This window comes from Barbus barbus (assembly GCF_936440315.1).
Source record: "Barbus barbus genome assembly, chromosome: 27".
Classification (NCBI taxonomy): Eukaryota; Metazoa; Chordata; class Actinopteri; order Cypriniformes; family Cyprinidae; genus Barbus; species Barbus barbus.
Genome location: NC_136755.1, coordinates 25,814,721 through 25,832,675, shown reverse-complemented (window position 1 = coordinate 25,832,675; position 17,955 = coordinate 25,814,721). Strand labels below are relative to the sequence as shown.

General features: G+C 35.5%; 1 protein-coding gene across 2 annotated transcripts; it reads right to left on the bottom strand.

Moving 5' to 3' along the window:
• Positions 1-863: 863 nt before the first annotated feature.
• LOC306847033 (F-box/LRR-repeat protein 20-like) lies at positions 864-16,699 on the bottom strand. Of its 2 annotated transcripts, XM_079380769.1 has the most exons (16): positions 16,392-16,616; positions 12,425-12,486; positions 12,136-12,190; positions 10,690-10,764; positions 10,459-10,553; positions 9,236-9,304; positions 9,070-9,165; positions 8,861-8,987; positions 6,909-6,983; positions 6,673-6,803; positions 6,522-6,582; positions 6,374-6,418; positions 3,909-3,965; positions 3,320-3,532; positions 2,209-2,238; positions 864-2,054 (listed from the first exon to the last, which is right to left on the bottom strand). In XM_079380769.1, exons 1-15 carry the CDS (start codon positions 16,431-16,433, stop codon positions 2,221-2,223), a joined length of 1,221 nt encoding a protein of 406 aa, XP_079236895.1. In that variant the 5' UTR covers positions 16,434-16,616; the 3' UTR covers positions 864-2,054; positions 2,209-2,220. The 2 variants fall into 2 exon arrangements, with proteins under 2 accessions (XP_079236895.1, XP_079236894.1); XM_079380768.1 differs by lacking the exon at positions 2,209-2,238 and having other exon boundaries at positions 16,392-16,699.
• Positions 16,700-17,955: the final 1,256 nt, after the last annotated feature.

Sequence of the window (17,955 nt, the reverse complement as noted above, 5' to 3'; positions counted from 1 at the left end):
TGATTCAACAATAAAAAAAGAGACTGGGCAAAACCAGCATCCATGGGAGAGTTCCAAGGCAAAAGCCACTGCTGACCAAAAAGAACAAAGGCTCGTCTCACATTTGCCAGAAAATATATTGATTATCCCCAAGCAGTTATGCAGCTTCAGGACCTGGATGACTTGCCATAATTGATGGAACCATGAATTCTGCGCTCTATCATAAAATCCTGAAGGAGAATGTCCGGCCGTCAAGTTTGTGACCTCAAGCTCAAGCGCATTTGGGTTATGCAACAAGACAATGATCCCAAACTGACCAGCAAGTCCACCTCCGAATGGCTTAAGAAAAACAATATTAAGGTTTTGGAGTGGCCAAGACAAAGTACGGACTTAAATCCGATTGAGATGCTGTGGGATGACCTTAAACAGTCCATTCATGCACGAAAACCCTCCAATGTGGCTGAATTAATACAATTCTGCAAAGAAGAGTGGGCCAAAATTCCTCCACCGCGATGTGAAAGACTCATTGCCAGTTATCGCAAACGCTTGATTGCAGTTGTTGCTGCTGCAAAGGGTAGCACAACCAGTTATTAGATTTACTATTACAGTAACTGTAATAGTAAGTTACTTTTTCACGTAGTGCCAGGCAGGTTTGGACAGCTTTTTTCCCTTAATAAATGAAATTATTTCAAAACTGCTTTTTGTATTTACTCAGGTTATCTTTGTGTAATTAAAATTAGTTTGATGATCTGAATCATTCAAGTGTGACAAATACGCAAAAATTGAAATAAATAGAAAACTTTTTCACACCATTATATATATATATATATATATATATATTTCTTTCTTTGTGTGGCATCAAGATTTTTTTTTTTTTTTTTTTTCAAATTGTCAAATCGTAATTCTTCTGAATCACATCATTTTCACCATATTTCAAAGTATGTTTTTGGTATTCATCATTTAATTACTACATTTTGTATAAAATTTTATTGAAATAAATTCATGAAAATGTTTTTTTTTTTTAAAGTGCGTTTTAAGCGCATTTATATTCTTAAAGGCTACGAGGCCAAAAGTGCCCACAGGCAAACTAATGGATTCACAAGAGAAATTAATTCTGCTTGTTTCATGAATGAAGCCCACTGCCGTTCTCTCTGTGATCACGAATGACAGGTTTTCACACACACACACACACACACACACACACACAATGCATGAGATGCTGTAATCTCATGCATGACACATTCATCATCTCAATACAGTTCCTGTTTTCCCTCTCACCTTCTTTACTTGCAGCCTAAATCTTTAACCTCACATCTTCCCCTGCCTCTCCACCGGCCGGCTGAAACTCGGACCCCTTCCAAAGAGATTATCAGGTAAAGACCGATAAAAAAAAAAGCAAGACTCGGAAGACAATCATGCTTCGAAAATATTCAGTCTCTGCTCTAAGTTTAACAAAGCCACTGAGAGCAACACAGACAGAGAGAAAGAGAGAATCTGTGAGTGTATGTATGAGAGAGAGATGTGTCTGAATGTGTGTTCAAAGCTGGGTTCCTCAGGGGCTCACTGTGTGTTATAGATGAGGCATGAATCCTTGAGCTGGTTACCGTGTGATCGTCTCCTGTTTACCATGATCGCCAATCAAATTCAGGTGGTCCATCCAAAAACAAGGAACATCAGCGACCGCGTAACCACGATGACGTTTTGTAGTGGCCGTGTATTTCTCATAAAGGCCCCACTGTTTTCTTCTCCAAATAGTTTCTGATGAACAAAATAGCACATTCCCCAATTCGTCCACTTTAATTACCATAAAAGTCTTGTATAAAGCCATTGAACGGACTGTAGTGTTGATTAAAGCTCATGACTGGGTGTCGAGTTTGTCGCTCCCATCCGATCTGACCGGGGACCCACCAGCATGTGCTCTAGGTAGATCAGTGGGTGAGAGGTCAAGATGCAGAGTCCGTTTTACATCATAGAAGGATACAGCAGCGACAGAATCTCTGGCGGCTTCCGCCCACCGATGGAGGCGGAGTCACAGGTGCAAAGTAGGCGTGAACTTTAATGTTGGGCAAGTGAGTCTACAGAGGGATGCAAGAAAAAAAAAGAAAAAGTTTCAAAAATTGTGGATGTACACCTGGCAGGAAGCTCACCAACATATGATAACTTCCCGCCCTATAAGACTGCTTATTTATGAAAAATAATGAATGCTAAAATGTTAAAACTCAATGTTACCATAAATAAACGTCAACAGATGCAGCAATTCTGCATGGTGGCAAAAACAACCAAAGTTTAAACTGATACATGTTAGATAATATCTATCCATTTTGAGACTGTAAGCACAGGTTGATGACTGTGCTGTGTTAACGCCCTCGTGTCGAAATCAGTGCTGCTATTCTTACAAGGTGTTTGTCAACTGAAATCAAATAAAATGATAAATATTAGATGAACAACTTAAATTAGAATTTAAAATATGCTAAAGTACTAAAATGACTAAAACAGAAAAAAGTTAATTTGAAATAGGTTTTTAAAAAATAAAACAGCAAAAGCACAAATTACTGAAAATAAAACTAATATTACTTTGAAAAAAAGACAAATGTAAATAAAAGCCAAATCTTTCAAACTATTAATACTATAATAGTCAATTTTTTGTGTGTTCCGGTACTTTAATTTTGAACAATTTTATATTGTATAAAATAGGCTCGTTTTACCTTATACAAATATGTGCAATAGTTCAAATAATCCTACAATTTACTTTATAATTTAATTACATTTTAACTATAATTTAGTTAAAATAACAAAAAAAAAATTATCATTCTAGGTTGACTCGGACTTAAATTTTATTTGCGTAAATACTAAGGTCAGTTATTTGAAAACAATTTTTAAAATTCACTAATTTCTCCAGTTACATTTGCACCATTTATATGAATTATGAACTAAACCAGAATCACAGTTTAATGGATGCCAATTTGCATGATGCATCACCCAATTTAGAAAAATATTTACACCCATCTCTTGGGACCATACTGAGCACTGCAGCCCGATCTCACGGCAACCTGTACACATTTTTTGCTAAATCGTACATATTTTATGAGTTGCATAATTCGTATGAATTTGTACGAATGACCTACACCTAACCCCGCCTCTAAACCTACCCGTCACTGGGGTGTAGAGTGAGGTCGTTCGAATTCGTACAAATTAGCCACCTCGTAAAATACGTATGAATTGCAAATCAATCTTAAATTTATATCCTAAAAGGTTTTATTTTTAGTAACATACACAAGATTAGAAACAATAATACACTGCGGTTCCCTCACGGAGCATAAGCAAAAGAAGCAGGGCTTACCCTCAAGCGCTTGATGCCAGCGCGGGTGATCTGTTGACAGTCGTACAGCTCGATGCGGTCCAGGCTGTGACAGGTTTTCAGATGTTCTAAAGACGCATCTGTAATGAGCGGGCAGTTGTCGAGCTCGATCACCTCCAGTCGGTCGTGAGCGCAGGGTCCGCTGCCCAGCTGCCTGATGCCATCATCAGTGATGAGCTCACAGTGAGACAAACTCTGCAACACGCCAGAGAACCAAACACATAAACTAGTCCATAACACTCAAGAAACGTCACAATCACATGTATGAATATTTGTGGAGAAAAGCCCTCAAATAAAGATAACTTGGAGACAGATGAGTGCATCAAAATGTGGTCATTTTCTCTCTAAAAATAGTTTTTAAATAACCGATCACATTAAATTGACAACACTAATTAAAATAGTGATGAAATAGTAGTGACAGATCTTTTCTTCTGTATTGTGATAATATAAAATAACAAAACATATGCATAAATTAACTGTTTATAGTAAGATCAGAGAAAACTGAATTTTTATGCTGACTTTAAAATATGCAGTGTCATTTGTTTGTACACTTTTGTGGTTTAATCCTCACCAGAACCTGGAGTCGAGGGCAGTGTATAGACAGCTGAATGAGCGTTCCATCTGTAATCTTTAGAGAAAGATGTAAAATTATATTAAAGACAGTGAGAAAATAAATAATGTGATAATTACATTGTTGTATGTTTGCATCGATGTCTGTCCAAAATAACATATACAAAATAATTTGAATAATAATATTAACAATTATTATATATTTCAAAATACATAGTTATATATAAAATACAAAACAGGAAATAATATTAAGAACTTGCTATCTTTAATTTAATATAAGACCACTATTAAAAGCATATGTCATGATCTAGGTGGTATGAAAGCCTGTTTTTGCCATGGAATAAAAGGAATTTAAAAGAAGAGGTAACTACATAGTAAGGAGCCCGGCATGTCACCTGTAGGAGGAAAAAAAAAAAACAATCCGCGGCGACTGTTTTACAATCCATCCCCTCAGTTTATAAACCGTACTCACGAATTCTTAAACTGTATGAAATTCCAATCTCTGATTTTTTGTGAACCGTATCTTCAGTTTTTGAATCCGTACCCACAAATTCATAATCGGCGCACACGCTTTTGCAATCCGTTCCCACGGGTTTGTAAACTGTACTCGCGGATTCATTTTAGAAGAACAGCAAGCTCACGTGTTAACGAGTCATATTATAGCCTATTATTGTTTTATTGCATATTATTATGTGGAATAGGCCTACAGCAAATTGTCAAGTGATTCTCTATCTATTGTAAAGGGTAGGCTCTACGAGGTGGAATACGACGATTTAATAAGAAAGATGTGCTTCAAAATCTTGTTTCATTTGTGATAATCTTAGCACTTGATTATTATTGTATAATAAACCTGGTATTGTGACCTGCGGATTATGAATTTGTGGGTATGGTTTATTAATCCGTAGGCACGATTTGTTAAACCGAGGGAACAGTTTAAGAATTTGTGAGTACGGTTTATGAACTTTTTTTTTTTTTTCTCCTACAGGTGACGTGCCAGGCTCCATAGTACAGCGATTAATCGTATCCAAAATAAAAGTTTTTGTTTTAATATGTGTACTGTGTATATTTATTATGTATATATAAATATACACACATGCATGTATATATTTATATAAAAATTGTTTATATATTTCTTTATAATATAAATTATATGACTATAGATATAGACATGCAAATATTTTCAAAATATATACTGTATGTGTGTGTATTTATATATACATAATAATTATGCAAACTTTTATTTTGTATGCGATTAGTCGATTGACAGCACTAATTCTTACTTTTATCCCCAAGAATTGTGAGAAAGGAAGTCCGAATTGTGAGACAAAAAAAATAAAAAAAATATCACAATTTTTCTGTTTTATTCCGTGGTGGAAACAAGATTCCACATCTAGTAGTATTAAACTAAAACACAATCATCATAAAAACGAACATTTAAATTTAAAAGATACATTCAGGCTTACAATTTAAAACTTTTTCAAACGTTTATAAAGGTCTTTGTTTTTATGATTTGGAAAACATTACTCAAAGAATGAGCTGTTTGTACGAATTAGTTTTTTATTTTATGTTTTATTCTATTTAACTAATCAAAGTTAATATTAGAATTCTTTATTGTCATTGTACACAATAATACAACGAAATTGCAGAGCTTCTGCGTAAGGTGCATGGACAAAAAAACTAAAAAGAAATATACATGATACAGAGATGTACAATTAAAATATTTACGCTAAGACGAGAGAATAAAGTATATATAAATGAATAGTATTTCGTTGTATCTCGTGTATAATGACAATAAAGAATTCTAATAAACATTTATAATAAAAATATCAAATTCCTTTTATATAAAAAAAAATAATCCATCCTTTTCAAGTTCCTTCTATTTAGAGTCTCCATTAAAATTTCACCCATTTCAAAATTTTATTAGATTTATTTCAGAATTATCATCATCAAATGTGACTAATCACTTCAATGGGCAACAATAAATAGTTTATAGAGGGTTTTTATCAAATCTAATGTTCTTACTGTAGAATTAATACTGTAACAATATTTGAACATTATTATTATTATTAAGTCGTGGCCTAATGGTTAGATAATTGGACTCGTAATCGAAAGGTTGTGGGTTCGAGTCTCCGGCCGGCAGGGATTGTAGGTGGGGGGAGTGAATGTCCAGCGCTCTCTCCACCCTCAATACCACGACTGAGGTGCCCTTGAGCAAGGCACCGAACCCCCAACTGCTCCGCCGCAGCATAAATGGCTGCCCACTGCTCTGGGTGTGTGTTCACGGTGTGTGTGTGTGTGTGTGTGCATTTGTTCACTACTCACTGTTGTGTGTGTGCACTTGGATGGGTTAAACGCAGAGCACCAATTTCGAGTATGGGTCACCATACTTGACAATACGTCACGACTTTACTTTTTTTTTTTTACTTTTATGCGTTACTCTGTTAATGCCAACCCATTGTGACTCACCTGTACGCACTCTTCTAAATCCATCTTTTCTAATTCATGACAATTCTGTAAAAAATGAAAGAGGAAATGACATGCTGGATTTGTGTTGCTAGAAGCTCTGGAGGATCAGCACAGCACAGCACATGTGTTTGTGGGATTGTTTACTCACCCGTGCTAGTGAGGTGAAGCCTACATCTGTAAGCTGAGAGCAGCGAGCCACCTCTAATATTCTACAAAGACACGGAGATCAATGATGCATCGTTTAAAAGAGGAGAAAAACTGGGTTATGGGGGATTGCAGCTGATGTGCGGGTTACACACCTGAGGCGAGGGCAGTTTTGGCCCAAGGCATTGAGAATAGCGTCTGTGATGTTTGCACAGCCTGACACGCATAAAGACTGCAGCCGATGACACCCGCGACAGATAGTTATGAGACCTTCATCTGTGATCTGCTGCTCGATTCACACAAAGAGACAGAGCTGCATGAGGAACCCATCCACAGGACATATTCACACCCGACCCCTGTTCATTTGTACGACTGAATGTGTGCGACTTACTGAACACGTCTGCAAATTGAGTGTGACTAGCTCTGGACAGTGTGCTCCAATATGCTGAAGTGCTTCATCATCCAACTACGAAGAGAGAACACATAAGAGAGAGACAGATAATGAATGGATTTAAAGGGACAGTTAACCACCCAAAAAATTATTTATCTGTTTTAAGACAATTTATTTTTATGGTGTTTTGCAGAATCAGTGACAACAATTACCATAAATTTAAACATTTTAAGTCTTCAGAAACTATATGATAGCATACAGACAACGTTTATGGTGTCTTTTGTTGTCACTATGCACAATCCCATATAACAGTTAACCTTGATGATAACATGAACCACATTTTTAGGTTATCTGACAAATAATTGTTTACACTTTGAAATAACTTTGTAATCCATTCATTTTGTTTGTGTAACGTAAATTAGCTTTTATTTTTTATTTTAGAAATTGTCATGTGCTTTTGTCATTTTTTATGGCAATATTTCTGTATAACTTTTAAATATATTCAATTTTTTAACATTTATATATATATTACAGTTTAAGTTATTTGAAATGACTTGAAGTTATTTCAGCAATATTTATCATGTTTTTTAAAGTTGGTTTTTCATCAAATATTTATTTATTTTTATATTTTTAAATTATATTGTTAGAAAATATTTAGATTTTTAATTAATGCTGTTCTTTTTATCTTTTTATTAGCCTAATCGTAGAATCAAAGAAAAAAGGTTCCAAAAAAATATTAAGCAGCACAACAGTTTCAACACTGATAATAAATCAGAATATTAGAATGATTTCTGAAGGATCATATGACACTGAAGAGTGGAGTAATGATGCTGAAAATTCAGCTTTGCTTTACAGGAATACACTATATTTTAAAATATATTAAAATAGAAAACCAAAATTAGAAGTTGCAATAGCCTAAGTGTTCACAATATTACAGTTTTTTTTTCTGTATTCTGATCAAACAAATACAGCCTTGATGAGCATAAGTGACTCCATTAAAAAACAAGGTCAATTATTTAATAGGTATATAATATAGGCCTAACATAATATAATATAATATCAAAACAACTGAAGCATTTAAACTGATAGAAGAGAATAGAAAACAAACGGAAGCATATAAACTGAGCTCTGTAAGTTAAATGAAAATGTTTTTTAAAAAACGTGAACGTGAATTCTTATATAGTTATCTAAACATCCCTATGAAGTACAGTTTGCACAATACTCCTGTGTGTGACTGTAAATCAGGGCTCTGAACCAGCTCAAGGAACGAAAATGAAAACCGGAAACGAACTAAATTTTGACTGGAACAGAACCGGAAACAGAAACGAAATCAAATTTCAAATCCGAACAGAATCGAAAAAATTCCCGACCAATGCTTCTGACCTAGCTTTTAGTTAGTTTTTATGATTTCAGTTTTAATTTTAGATTATGCTTTTGTCATTTTTGTTTCTTCTATATGGCTTTAATCAATTTCTAAATTTATTAAGAACTTCAGCTAATTTCAGTTTGTTTTCTCAAATGTCTACTTTTCTAGGTTTTTCTGCATTATTTCAATTACCTAAAAATTACTTTTAATAGTTTTAGTTACAGTTCACAATATCATTGTGAAGAAGTGCTAGTAATTATTAAAATAATTACTTTTAATTTCAGTTAGTAATTTTATTACTTCAACTTAATTTCAGTTAGTTGCCAAGGTAATATTACTAATTTTCATTTACATTTTTTAAAAGTTTTAATCTAATACTTCAAATTTTCCAGCTCTATTTCAATCACCAAAAAAGATTAATAGTTTTAGTTGAACAGCACTGTGGGGGGGGAGTGCTAGTGGCACATACTGCACATTTAAATATGTTTCAAAAGCAATTAGAACTAGCTAAGTGTGTCAAAATAACATTGAGAAGGTGGAAGCACAGCGAAGAAGTCTTGAACATGTTGTGAAAGCACAGAATTACCTGTGTGCAGCCCTTGAGGAACAGGCCTTTGAGTCCTGGACAACATCTCACAAGCGCTTGTATGCCGTCTTTGGTCACCTGATCACACCACGAGATGTTCAGCTGCTCTAGCAACGGACAGCCCTCGCTAAAATGACACAGACGGAGTCATTTAGCCCAAGAGAAGCATTTTGCATAACCATCAAGTGTGTGCATCTGCGAACGCTGACCTCAGAGCTTTGAGGGACAGGTTTGTGATTGAGGTGCAGGAGGCAAGATCCAAGTGCTTCAGTTTGGGACAAAATTTACTCAAACTGTTACAGGTACTGCAAAAAGAAAGAGTAGTTCAACAGAGATCAACAAATCATTTCCACACACGTCGCATCTTTTACTCACCTGTCAGTGATCTTGGTGCAGCCATTGAGGCTGAGCAGCTCTATATTTCTGCAGTTCTGGGCAAACGTTCTGCAAGAGACAAAAAATTATTTTATATTAAACAAAAAAGCTTGAATTTCCTTTCAAGTAGCAATAATGCCTTGAGTATAAATGTAATGTCTTTCAGAATGGAAAGCAGACAACAAAGTGAATTTTAAAGCTGTAGTCTATTTTCTTGCCTATTTACATAAAGAGCAAAGTGACAACATAAACTGAAGTATCTTTGCTCTAAATTATTAATGAAAGATGGCAAATCTTAAATGTACTTAAATGCAAAGATACGATAAGAAAATGCAGCTGTTTTTTCTGCTGCTAAACCAGAAGTCAAAATTATTGACAGGTGGAAAGCATTTCAGATTGGTCAGTTTTTTCTTCTGTAGAGCTGACAAAAAGATAGGTGGATTCTCACAACACCTATTTCAATTATATCTGTCAGTTAGTAGGATATTTATCACTGAAAGCATTTTGATACAAAATACAAGCCCAAATATTGAACTGATCAAATATACCATGTTCAAAAGTTTGGGGTGAGATTTTTTTTTTGAAAGATTTTTGAAAGAAGTCTCAAAAAATTGCGAAAACAATATTGTGATATTGCAAAATATTATTGCCATTTAAAATAACTGTCTTATATTTGAATATATTTTAAAATATAATTTATTCCTGTCATTGTAAAGCTGAATTTTCAGCATCATTTCTCCAGTCTTCAGTGTCACATGATCCACCAGAAATCACTCTAATATGCTGATAAAAAAATATATATATTATCATCATCATCATCATCATCAATGCTGAAAACAGTCGTGCTGCTTCACATTTTTGGGAAAGCGTGATGCATTTTTCACAATGCTTTGATGAATAGAATGTTCAAACAGCATTTACTGTATTTCAAATAGAAACATTAAATTGTTTTAAAAAAAGTGAAGACATTTATAATGCAACATTTTTGAATAAAATAATTACTTTCTTTAAAAAAAAAAAGTACTGACCCCAAACCTTTGAACAGCAGTGTAAATTGCTTTGGATAAACCTTCTGTCAAATGCATACATGTAAATGTTAAAAAAAAGGCTTAATTTTTTGTGCCCCCATCTGCAAATGGGTCTTCGAGAATTAATACTTTCATCTTTTTGCTGTGAAAACGTGCTCAGCGTAGATAAGCATTCATCTGCTCCCTCTTTCCCACCTGAGAGCGCTGTCTCCAACTCCCAGACATCCTCTAAGACTTAACTTCCTTAGGAAGCCTCCACACCGTTTTGAGATGTTCTCCACCACACGGCCCTGTAAACAAAGAGATTTTTTATGATCTTTAGCTACTTTTGTATTAAATAATGTCTGAAATTGCTTGTATTTTAATAGTTAGAACAAAATGTGGACTGTCCAGACTCCAGATTAAGAACAACGTCTGTCCACTCACCTCAATGTCTCTCTGGAAGTCAAAGAGGTCAATGCGCTGCCAATTACTGCCATCCAGGGCTAACACGTTCCATGACTGAGAAAATCATGGAAAGAGATCAAATGAGAAACAGAAACTCAATAATCCACCACCGATACATATACACTAAAGATATTATTCTAGAAGAGCTCTTTTCATTTCACTCCATAGACACCCACTCAAAGATGGCTGTATATCTAGACAAAGTATCACTGCAAACAACATGTAATCCACTAAAATTGTTACTATGTTATAGTAGATGTTTTGACAGTGCCCATTTTAGAGGCTCTTAAAAGAAATGAGCAAATGTCAAAACAGACACTTAAAGGGGTCATGATGCGATTTCAAGTTTTCCTTCTTCTTTGGAGTGTTACAAGCTGTTCGTGCATAGATAAGATCCCTGAAGTAGCAAAGACTAAAGTCTCAAAACCAAAGAGATATTCTTTATATAAGTTAAGACTCTGCCACGCCCCCCTAAAACAGATCATTTAAACATGTCGCCACATATCTATGTCACGGTGTGGGAAGATTTGCAAAACACCGCCCAAATGTTTACGCAATGAAAGAAGGCGGAACTATTATTCTCACTGTAGCATCGTTGCTGCCGCCGGCGCCATGTCCTGGAGACGCCGTGAAAGCAAAAGTACTTTGTTTGGGCTTCCAAAAGAGTACACAACTAGAAATCAGTGGTTAAGTTATATTTACAACACTGTTCCAGAACAGTTCAACCCAGTGTGTGCAGCTATTTCCTGAACCTGGGAGTAGCCTGCCAGCTGTGCCCAAAGGCTGTTTCTATAAAGTGGGGCAATTCCAACTTTGCAAGGACAGCCTGGCGCTTCTGACTCACAGCCTGTAAGTACATTTTCTTATTTAAAGAATTTGCCACTGGCGATTCAAACGTGAGTTTTGAGCAGTGTAGGGTAGTGATTGTTGTTTCTCCAATCACAAATGCAGACATGGTAATGTTTACATGGCGCAACGCAACGCGTAAAAAGACAGTATAAGTCATTAGAATCAGTAATTATGTCCCCACTGGATGCAACAAATGCCTTGTTTATAATGGGTTTTATTGTTTTTGTGTCGTCGCGCCAGAACACGGCACCACAATATGGTAAGGGGCGTAACAGTTCAGTCACACGCTTGAGGTATACAGCCAATCACAACGCACCGGATAGCTGGCCAATCAGAGCATGCCTCACTTCTCAAAATGATGAGCTTTGTAAAAATCGTTGCGTTTCAGAAAGGAGCATATAGGAGCAACAATAATGTACAGTATGTGGAAAATAATGTGTTTTTGAACCTTAAACCACATAAATACATTGCATTACACCAAATACACAAAATAATGTTCTTTTTAGCAACGACCCCTTTAATGCACCACAAAGCACAAGTTTAATCTATCAAGTGCCTAGAAAAAAACACACTTACTCGTGAGACTTGTGCGCAGCGGCAAAGTGTGACTACATCCAGAAATGAGAAAATTCTGCAGAAAAACATCAGAACTATTAGCAAACGTCATTAACAAAAGGTTGTGATAGCAGAGTCATTAAAGTCTTCATTATTTCTGTTTGTTCGAAAACAAGTCTATGCTCTAAAAACAGCAAAGACAAGGAGATGAAGAAGAGAGAGATGATTAAGATTAACAACCAGACAACATTATAAAAATAAGGAAATGAAGCAGGAAGAGAGAGAAGTGCTCAATGGGTTTCACACCAACCGTAACAGCAGTTCCTTCGGCAGCTTCTTGTTGATAAAAGCCTCGTCATTACTGGAGAACATCTGAGGAGACAGAAAGACATGCATTTATAAAACTGTGCGACTCATGAGTTCAAAGGTCAACAACAGGGTTATACGGTTTGTGTGCTACAGCAAATCACACACTTTCAACAATACAATACAATACTCACATTGTTGAAGTGTCTTTTATATTCTTATGTGAGAAAACCGAGCCTGTCATTTCATAACAAGGTTCTTTAGCATTATGTAGACATCAAATTAAGTTACATTTGTTTTATGCATCAAAGAATGAAATAATGAAAAGATCTATTTTACTGAAATAACTTTTTGTTAAACAAATGTCAGTTACTGCTTCCTAAAATGTGCAGCAATGGATTAATAATAATGTCTAATTAGCTTTTATTTTTATGTTTTCAGTTCATAATCAAATCATCACCTGCTCAGCAGTGGATCCTCTGCAGTGAATGGGTGCCATCAGAATGAGAGTCCAAAAAGCTGATACAAACAGCACAATTCACATGACTCCAGTTCATTAATTAACATCTTGAGAAACAAAAAGGTGCATGTTTGTAAGAAACATATTCACAATTTTTAATCAGCTGTTTGGACTCTCATTCTGACGGCACCCATTCACTGCAGAGGATCCATTGGAAAGTAAGTGATGCAATGCTAAATTTCTCCAAATCTGTTCTGATAAAACTCATCTACATCTTGGATAGCCTTAAGGGGGTAAGTATGTATTATTATTTTTTTAATTTTGGAGTAACTACTCCTTTAAACTAGACATAATATTTTAAGGTAATTATTTTGTCACTTTTTGTAAATTGGCAGTAGTGCAGAATGTAATTTAACATCGAAACAATTACACAAATCTAATTTTTCTGGGGGGAAAAAAATAAAAGAATTTCAATCCCAAATTTCGTTTTTTACAGACTTGACTTTGTGCCAAATATACTATATGAAATTACCACTAGAGGGCTTATCTTGCTCCCATCAAACCACAAAACCTTTTTTCCAAGTGGTAACAAGAGATACAGATTGTCCTGTTGAATAATTCAGACCGGACCGGATGTTCCCTTTTTTAAGAAGTGACTGCCTCAACCTCACATCAAAGAAGAGTGGAGCGCACATAAATTGTTTCTGTGTGCACTGGCCAGTCTATTGTTAAAATACAAAAACACTGATTTCTTTTTATAAGCCCATCTTGATCTGAACAAGAATTGGATCCCAGCAGTCTGTTGAGGCCTCTTTGCCAAAATTCACTAATTAACACAGACAATTTATCACAGATAATGACAAGGTTGAACAAGATCGTTGGAATCACTTTCAGAATGAAGAACGAATAAAACATTGACAGCCAATCAGAATCCATCTGACACTAAAGCGATCATGCATTTAAAGCAGCAGCAGGACACATAACTGCAGTGTGTGCTTAAAATAAACAATGTTACCGTACATTGGTGTGGACGCTAATAGTTACTGTAATCTTTATGGTTCGTTTTTTGGTGTGAACGGGCCTTTAGTCATATATTTACAGCTTCGCAACTACAGAGACTGTTCACTTTCATTGTAATGGAAAAAACTGCTTAGACATTCTGTCAAAAATCTCCTCTACTGTTCCACAGATGAAAAAAAAAGTCATTACAGGTTTGGAATGACACGAGGGGGAGTAAATGATGACTGAACTTTCATTTTTGGGTGAACAGGCCCTTTAAAGCATTGGCTCAGCTGAGAAAGACAAACAAACAATGTGTGAGATAACTTACAGCGATTCTTTATTATGAACTTGCACATTTGTGTTGTTCCTCTTTCTTTTCACCCGTCCATGCTGAATGAGGCGACTTTCCATCTGTTTGTTTGTTTAAGGATGAGCCATGTGATGTCTGACTGCAAACTGTTACAAACCAGGAATGATTGATCACTTGTTTCCAGCTCATCTGAAACACTGTATATCACCAGATGACCAGATCCCTTTTATATCTAAATGTCTCCTGTAATTGTTTTCACATGGATGAATTTTAGTTATTTTAGTACATTAAGTTAAAAAAATTTTTGTATTATTTATTCTAAACTTGTTTTAAATATATTCTCAGTAGGCAAGTGTTATGTAACTTTAACCTGTTTGAATGTTTTCTGAGTATCTTTGCACTCATTTTGCTATAAAGATAACTGCTACTGACTACAATTTTACTGAATTACATTTCTTGTTATCTCATCTGTTATATTAGCTAACTTCATGACAAAAAAGTGACTCGCTTCCTTTTACATGTAATGCAACTGTTTCTAGCTCTGATTGGCCTGGAAATCTGTCAGCTATACCTTCTGTTGACCCATAAACAACCCCATTTCCTCAGTAACACTTTCACAGGATCCAATTACAACTGCACAGTAATAAAACTGCTGTATGACATATCCCTATTTTCAGGGAATATTGCAACAATCAAGCAAATGAGCATAAGATGAGCTGGCATTCATTTGTAAATATAACTCATGCTGCTGTAACCAACCAAAACAATGTCCAGATAATCACTCAGATCCTAAAAAAAGAAACGGGCCTAAGCCGGTAACAATGCAGTGCTTCTTTAATACTGATTACATTCATGCCTTTGCAATAGACATACTACAACTAGGCCTTGTCTCTCAACAAAAATGAACCTAGTAATCATATTTCCACTTAAATGTCCTGGTTATTATTGTAAAGTCATAATGAACAATTATGATTATGGGAGAATGTTTCAGAACACGCATGTTGTTTTTAATAGCATTTGTGTCTAGTGCAAGTTATCAATAATGCATGAACTTTATAATTATAATTACTAAATGTTTATTTAATAATTCCCATTCTTATATACTTGGTGCAATGTCACTTTCACATCAGCCATGCTGAGATTGTTATCAGAAATAAAAATGGCAAACAAAGAGGACAGTTAGTCTATGTAAAAATATTGGTGATTTGTTAGTAATGTCACACCCTGAATGGTTAAAATGGCTTTTAAAGTTGTGTCTACGGTGTATAGAGAGTTAAATACCTGTGGTAATGTGGTGGAAACTGGACACCATGGTAAATTTTGGTTAGGATAGGATTATATTCAAATATAGTACAGGGTAGATCAACAATGGGGCATTGCATAACAAAATAATCTTTAGTAACTGCCTACAATGTATTCACTTTGACATTGCATGTCTACATCTGATCTTTAAGAGCAACTACAGACATAAACCCCCGATATTAAAGCATAGCATCAATGCCATGTGCCTCAACATTAAGGCTGTGTGTCAAACCTAGTAAGCATCACAGGACGCTGCTGATATGCCACGAAAATGCAGTCTAAGTAGTCAGCTCATTAAGTTTTGAGACACAACAGACGTAAACACAGTTATAACTTGTTTAAACACGGCTGGTCGTGCGTCTTCGAGGGAAACAGGCCCAACTGTCCTATAGTAAAGATGTTTTTTACGCGTAAAGGCCTGTGTATATATCCAGCTTTTGTTTTCCCCCACTTCAGCCTGTGGGCCTACCACCATTATCCGTCTCCTATAATCTCAGCTAACCGGTTTCATTTATAAAAGCCATCGAAGCGTAGCTCGCAACCTACTGTTGCTTCACCTAAATAACAGAGAAATATTAAAGCACCTTTTGTGGCTCAAGCTTGGAACAATGGTTGTGTTTATACAATCCGACACAAACTAGACTTCACAAGAAACTAAATATATGAACTTAAGAGGCATAACACCGTGTTTGATGTTGCCTTTGGTCGACATACATTAGTTGAATGTGTTGAACAGACTGACAAGTGATGAGAAGAGCTGAACTCTTATGTATGATTGCGGAAGCTCGGCCTCTTCTACTGCACTTATAATCCTCCATTATTTAAGCCGTTTAGGAGTAAAAACGCAAGATTGTTTACATCGACAAGTCAATCTGCAAATAAACAGTGGCTACTCGCCTCAAAGCGACTCCGAGAGACGCCGTTCACCTCCTTACCCATCCCGAACACTATATAGTCGGTAACCCGGAGAGGAAAAGCGCGTCCGGTTATTAAAAGGTGGCAGATGTGTCGGTGCCGCTGGTTCCCGTCGAGCTCATGCCGTGTTTTCGCTTGATTTCATCGCGTTTGTATATGGCGAAGATGCAGAAGAGCCCCAGTGGTTGAAGTATGAACAAATCAAGCTTATCTCACCCCCTCCCCTTTACCATCACTAGATCTCAGACAGATTCCCATCTCAAAACTACACCTTATAGTCAATATTATTCATAAATATTGCAGTTTCATACTCATTTGTCAGACTGAATTGATTTTGAATGCTTTAAAGCAATGCGTGATGTGGTATAACCGGAGTAAAAGTATAAAGTTATTGCCTGTGGACAACGTTCAACGTCTTAAAGGTCGAATTTAAGTCGTTTGTGATAAAACATAATAAATTTTGTAGTTGTCATATTACCAAGCTCGAAATATTATCCATTTTATATATATATAAAAAAAATGTGAGCAGCATTTCAGATGAAGTCATTGTATTATTTATAGTTTGACACTGAATGTTTGTTTGTTTGGCGTGCTGAGGAAATTTAAACATTTCTATGGGTCAATGTGTGCAAAGTACTTATGAAAAGTGCAATATTTTCTCCTATTGTAGCATGTGTAAAGACTGCAGTTCATATATTTTCTTGTTATTGTTATGCTCGTTTCCGGGTTTGATTTGTTAGCCCCGCCTCCGGCGGTCGTAGCCAATAAAAACTCAAAGATGGTCTTCGTCATTTGACGTAATCGTGGTGGTAACACGAGGCAGCGTTTTCCCAAACAAACTGATTTATCCACCTCAGTTGATTTTGGAGACCTTCCTTCTTCACTAAAACAAGGAGTAATTACACTTATACCAAAACCTAACAAAGATAAGTTCTATTTAGAAAATTGGAGACCAATTAGTTTATTAAACAACGACACCAAAATGTATTCACATATATTTGCAAAAAGACTTAAAAAATGTCTAAAAATGATAATTGATGAAGAACAATCAGGTTTTTTGAAAGGACACTATATTGGAAATAATATTAGATTACAGACATTTTATATCAGATGATAGTTTAATGTTATTTATCGACTTTTATAAAGCGTTTGATACTATTGAACATTCTTTTATGTCTTTTTATTCTTTTATGTTATCCAGTTAACTCATGGTACCTGTCCGAGATTTAATATGGGCTGTGGGATGAGGCAAGGGTGCCCTATATCGCCTCTTCTTTTTTTATTAGCTGTGCAAGTGATGGCCACTCATATCAAAAAAGCTAGTTTTCATGGAATCTCAGTGTTTGACAAACTCAGTCAGTTAGCAGATGACACCACGATTTTTGTCAAAAACAGTGAAGAAGTGGAGAGTGTTATAAATTGTATAGATGAATTTTCTAAGGTCTCTGGTTTAAAGATGAATAAGAGTAAGTCTGTTTTATTCTCTTAAAGAATGTTTTTTGAAAGAAATTAAAGGAATACCAATTAAAGACACTGTAACATACCT

What these genes read in the sequence shown, in the direction of transcription:
- LOC306847033 (XM_079380768.1), bottom strand. Translation starts at nt 16,433, where the DNA reads ATGGGTAAGGAGGTGAACGGCGTCTCTCGGAGTCGCTTTGAG. An exon ending in GTTGGAGACAGCGCTCTCAG is followed by an intron (nt 9,305 to 10,458) that starts GTGGGAAAGAGG and finishes TGTCTCTTGCAG; the next exon opens with AACGTTTGCCCAGAACTGCA. An exon ending in TGCACCAAGATCACTGACAG is followed by an intron (nt 9,166 to 9,235) that starts GTGAGTAAAAGA and finishes TTCTTTTTGCAG; the next exon opens with TACCTGTAACAGTTTGAGTA.